Source organism: Corylus avellana, chromosome ca1 (genome assembly GCF_901000735.1).
Source record: "Corylus avellana chromosome ca1, CavTom2PMs-1.0".
NCBI classification, from domain to species: domain Eukaryota; kingdom Viridiplantae; phylum Streptophyta; class Magnoliopsida; order Fagales; family Betulaceae; genus Corylus; species Corylus avellana.
In genome coordinates, this window is record NC_081541.1 from 31,828,619 (window position 1) to 31,833,643 (window position 5,025).

General features: G+C 35.7%; 1 protein-coding gene across 2 annotated transcripts; it reads right to left on the reverse strand.

The window, feature by feature from the left end:
- Positions 1-774: 774 nt before the first annotated feature.
- On the reverse strand, positions 775-2,668 carry LOC132189741 (probable BOI-related E3 ubiquitin-protein ligase 3). Of its 2 annotated transcripts, none has more exons than XM_059604532.1 (2): positions 1,711-2,668; positions 775-1,571 (listed from the first exon to the last, which is right to left on the reverse strand). In XM_059604532.1, exons 1-2 carry the CDS (start codon positions 2,068-2,070, stop codon positions 1,032-1,034), a joined length of 900 nt encoding a protein of 299 aa, XP_059460515.1. In that variant the 5' UTR covers positions 2,071-2,668; the 3' UTR covers positions 775-1,031. The 2 variants fall into 2 exon arrangements, with proteins under 2 accessions (XP_059460515.1, XP_059460508.1); XM_059604525.1 differs by having other exon boundaries at positions 775-1,574.
- Positions 2,669-5,025: the final 2,357 nt, after the last annotated feature.

Here is a 5,025-nt window from a genome sequence, read left to right on the forward strand (position 1 = left end):
AATAATTATAATTGGTTGTAGGTTGGTGGTGACAATAGCTAGGGCCAAGAAAGTGACACCCAAAGGGTGCATGGGGTTGACATCCAAATGCCCTATTGCGTGCAATTTCCTCAATCCTCAATAGACTGCAATAAAATATGCATGTACGGTGGTCGTATTATCTTATAGTAATCAAGAAACTTTGGGCAAGTTCAGAGCACGTAGACCAAGCTAATAATAATGTATCAAAAATGGGGTTTAATTAATTCATTGATTATCCAGATTGAATCTACTTTTTTTGAACTTTGTTTTTGTATAGAATCAATGCTGATATATCTGGCATTTGCTAATAACTATGGGGGAGAGTAAAGAGGGAAGAAAGACAAAGTAAAACGGAAAAAGCAAGAGAAAAAAAACAGGTTGCAATCAAACAGGCAGATTTGGCTTTTCTTAATGCTTACAACTAAGAGGGGTGTCCTTTTCCTGGCTGGTTCAAAATTTTTTCTGTGCTAATCTTTGCTTGGCAGCAAGCTTTTCATATCCTTTTCAGAAACCAAAATGATTTTTGCCCGTTGAATCAATTGGATGAATTGAAGGGATGACGAAACAGACAAGTTAGCCTGACATTGCTTTCAACCCCCCCTCCTCTCTCCAGTCACTGTGGTGAGAGTTGGGGAACTGCCAAAGGCAAAATAAGTGGTGAAATCTGATATGAATAATCAAATCAAATCAATCTGGCATGACAAACAAAAAGAAAAATGAGAAAAAAAGAGAAAATTGAAGAGGGAATATCAATGATCCAGGAAAGGAAAAGATGCTCTGTCCTGTAATTCTGTTCAATTGATTTTTGGTTGTTTTAAGGTACAAATAAAAATAAAAACAGAGACCCTACAGGCTACAGGTTAAAAAAAATAAATAAAAAAACTAAAAAACAGTGCATGCGTCTAAATGGGCTCTGTTCATTCATCGTGCTCTGATCAAATCCAAAGCATATTTCCAAGTTTTTTTTTTTTTTTTGGTTTGGTTTACTTTACTTTTCCCGGAAAACTTGCCTAGAAAATCAAAGCCTCTATGCTGGCCTTCTTTGCCGTTGTACAGACGGGGCAGGAATCGAGAAAAGCCTCACAAGCTTTGCATGAACAAAGGTGCCTGCAAGGAAGGAACAACATGCACGAACTCCGAAAATTACAGCCTTTGCACACCATCATCATATTTCTCTGCTCAACCTCACACAACAATCCTCGTCTGTTTTCCTCTGCTTCTTCCTGCTCTCTATCATTATCATCACAGCAAGATTCTGCGTCGTCTGCCCCGTTGTTGAACCCACAAGGGGCTGTTTCTTTAACCTGTTCTAAAGTGTTATTCAGGGAAACAACCATGGCTTCGTTTTCTTGAGCCACTCTCTGCCACGCTTGGTTCTCTGCCTCCAATCTTCTCAAGAAATCTTCGAGCTCCATTGTTCTCTTAGCTGCTTGTGCAATTTCCTCATCCTTCTGTCTTAGGAAAAGCAATGTTTTTGATTCGATTTTCTTCAGCAGCTGTGCAAGTTGTTGCTTTCTCTGCTCTTGCAATACTAATCTCAATCTCTCGTTCTGCTTAGAAATGGAAAAAAAACCAATCAGAAATTAAGAAATCTACAATATTTTGCCAATTAAAAAGAACCCCACAATGTATTCAATATAATTAATAATCTCAAAATGCCTCTGCGAAAATGAGGGTATGATTTCTAACCTGTAATCTGATATATTGGTCAATCTCCTGCCTCTGTTTCTCAAACTGAGAAGCTATCGACCCTTGAGAATACAGCATTGGTAGATCGTGGATGTGGCTGTTGTCGGTGGCGCTGGTGTTGTTTTTTAAAGTAGAAGCAATAAAACTGTTGTCGAAAAACAGATTCTGATTCCTCTGCTGCTGATATTGCAGCTGCTGCACATGTTGCTGCTGTTGTTGCAATTGTTGCTTCTGTTGGAGATTGAGAGAGAACCCATTGAACCCACCAAAACCGCCACAACCATTTTCCATGATCCAATCTTGCGCCCCGCACGACGGAAACCCAAGATTCTCCGAACACAACTGCGCTTGAATCGCCATATATACTCTGTAAATCCAAACCTCCAAAAAAAACCCACAAAACAGAAAAATCCCTTCTTTCAGATCTTTCTCAGCCTTCCTCCAGCAAATAACCAACTGGGTTTGCTTCAACCTTGGTGCTTGACTTGTTCCTGAATCAAAACGCTCAAAAGGGCTTCCTCCTATTTCTCTCCTCTCTGGAGGTTCTTTCTTCCTTGGAATGCTTGGGTTTTGAGGAACAAAATAGAAAACAAAGGTGGTGGTGGTGGGGGTGTGGTATATATATATATATAAATTGGAAAACAAAGAGAGAGGTGTGGGTTTAATATATAGCAGTAGATAAATTGGATTGAAATAAAGTAACAGAAAGGTTGAAAGGGGAAGAGGGGTGGCCTAGGATACTTAAACCCACGTATCTCTCTCTATCTTTAACTTTTCTTCCCCTTTTTTCTCTTTCGTCTAAGCATTAAAGAGAGCTGTATGGGACGCGGTAAGCAACGACGTACACATGCAGATTTTGTGACTAAACTTTCGGGTCAGAGATTTCAGAGGGTGTTTGTTTTTGAATAAAGAAAATTCAATCCCAACTGGGTATGTGTGTGTGAGAGAGAGAGAGAGAGAGAGAGAGAGACTCTCTGAGCTCCCTGTGGACAAGTCAGTTTTCATTTATATGAGAGAGAGAGAATTTGTCAGTTTGGTCATCTGGAAAGGCTGAAGAATAGGATTTTTTTTCAAGTTATTTTAGGAAATACCCATTTCTTTTTTTATTTATTTTTGTGAAAATTAAATAATTCAGTTCTGCTAGCCCAATATTAGGTGTAGACATAGAACTTTTGCTTTGAAAATTTGGGCAATTATTATAAAAATATTGCATGCTGATATCCTTGTGGTTGTGGTGATTATTATTATTATTATTATTAAAGGATTTATATTTCACAACCAAGCAGATCTTTGTGTACACCCACCTTAATCGCTATTACTGTTTATAGATATAAAACTCCAAAGTTTCAATAGGTTTTTGAATCTGAGACCCACATAGGAGATTTCTTAACAATCATAATTAAATAATTAACGAAATTGGCTTTTATTACGCGCCTCAAATACTCTGTTTAATGATGTATACGTCGTCACGTTATTTAAAATTTTAAATGTAAAGAGAAATTAATAGCATGGACGTTATTATAAGTTTATAAGTGAGATTTAACCTAATTGAGCTTAGAAATCATTTCCCATTAATAAACAGTCAACGGGCATTTCAAATTTGCCTTGTGTGTCATGTGTTGCTTATGTGTATATTAATTGATGGATATGGGACACCTTTAATATGAATTTACATGTTGGGTGAGATATATAATCACAGCTTCATTTGATAAAACAAGATAAAATATAAAATAAATCAAAAAAAAAAAAAAAAAAAGTTCTGATTCAAAGGAGGGTGAACATGAGATGATGGGATGTGTAAGTATGTAGCAAATGCTTGAGATCCAGTGCATTCCATCAATGCTTATCATGAATGGTATTGACAACCCATCTGTCACAGCTGAAATATAAAAGGTTCTTTGTCCTAATGTAGCCTTAAGAAAATGGCCCATATCATGATTATAAAAAATAAAAAATAAAAAAGTACCAAATCAACATCTTTGTTCTTTGTATTTTGCCACCCTATTGGTTTTAGCTATATCCACAGATGGGAAATCATCTCTCTATAGCACTATAGGAACCCTCCTCATCTTTTTGTAAAAAATAGTTTGAACAATCATCATCGGTGGCTTTTTATTGTTGCCATTGCTTTTTAGGTTTGTACGTGTGGATTGGGATCTATCAATTTATTGTCGTTCAAATTATTAGTGAGTGGGTTTATATGAGATTTAATTACCTCAACAAATGGGTCTTAATAAGTTTGGATCACGATTCTCTACAATTTTATAGAAGTTGTACATTATAGAGTTACAAAAATCAAATAGTTTGAAAAATGTTAAAGTGTCATTTATTAAAAAGTTGGCATGTTATCGAGGCAATCTGGGTGAGCGTTTTTCTCTTTTTTGGGTTGTGCTATCCACCTCACAACAGACTATTGATGATCGTGTTGTTAGCCTATTCGGGGTTTAGGTAGGGTTGAATGATATTTCGAGAGTCATGATCCTATTTGTGTCCCCAGCTTTGACGATTCGAATAAATTTAAAGGATCTCGAGACAGTCATACCCCTTCCCGTCACCTACTGGTTCAAAACCACCTTTTTTGACAGTATCAATTCGTTTGATTGGCCAAATCATTTAGTTGATCAATTCTCAACTGTTCTAAGGATGACTTTGTCCCTTTTTTCTTTTATGTTTTTGTAATTCTCTCATTTTCTCCTTCCCCACATTAAATTTAAAAATATTCAATTATTATCCATACCAAGCCACATTTCTAATGTGTGACATTTTCTAAGTCATTTAATGAAGAAAAAAAAAAAAAAAAACCCTAAAATTTCATAATTTTAAAATTGACCCTTTTTTTTTAAAAGGGTCAAAAATCGTTACCCACTATCCACGTATGTGTTTTTCTAAATAGTGTAAGGAGGTTGAGACATGAGAACATTGATTGTGATTGTTTTGACAAAAGATGGCCTTCAATTCCATGACTCCACGGATTTCCTCTGCAATTTCCACCTCCCATTAAATTGCATATTCCCCATCAACTTAATTACTCCATCTAACTGCTTTATTGGAAGCATGCAACGCGCTTTTATATTTAGTCTTCAATACCCACCAACAATAATCAACCCTTCTTTCCAAAAGACAAACGTTTTTAACTCTTTTTTCCATAATTTCTGCCACCAATAAATATTTTTAATATTATAATATACTTATCGAAGAAGAAAAAAAAGGCATTCTTATCCTTTTATATATATATATTATTGATTTTTTTTTTGAAAATATATATGATCCTTAACTTCTTTTTGATATGTGAGCTTTAGTGGTTAACTAGGAAAC

Bases quoted from the DNA above. Each gene is read 5' to 3' on its own strand.
- LOC132189741 (XM_059604525.1), bottom strand. From the start codon at position 2,070: ATGGCGATTCAAGCGCAGTTGTGTTCGGAGAATCTTGGGTTTCCGTCG. The intron at 1,575-1,710 runs GTTAGAAATCAT...TCCATTTCTAAG, and splicing joins ACCAATATATCAGATTACAG to CAGAACGAGAGATTGAGATT.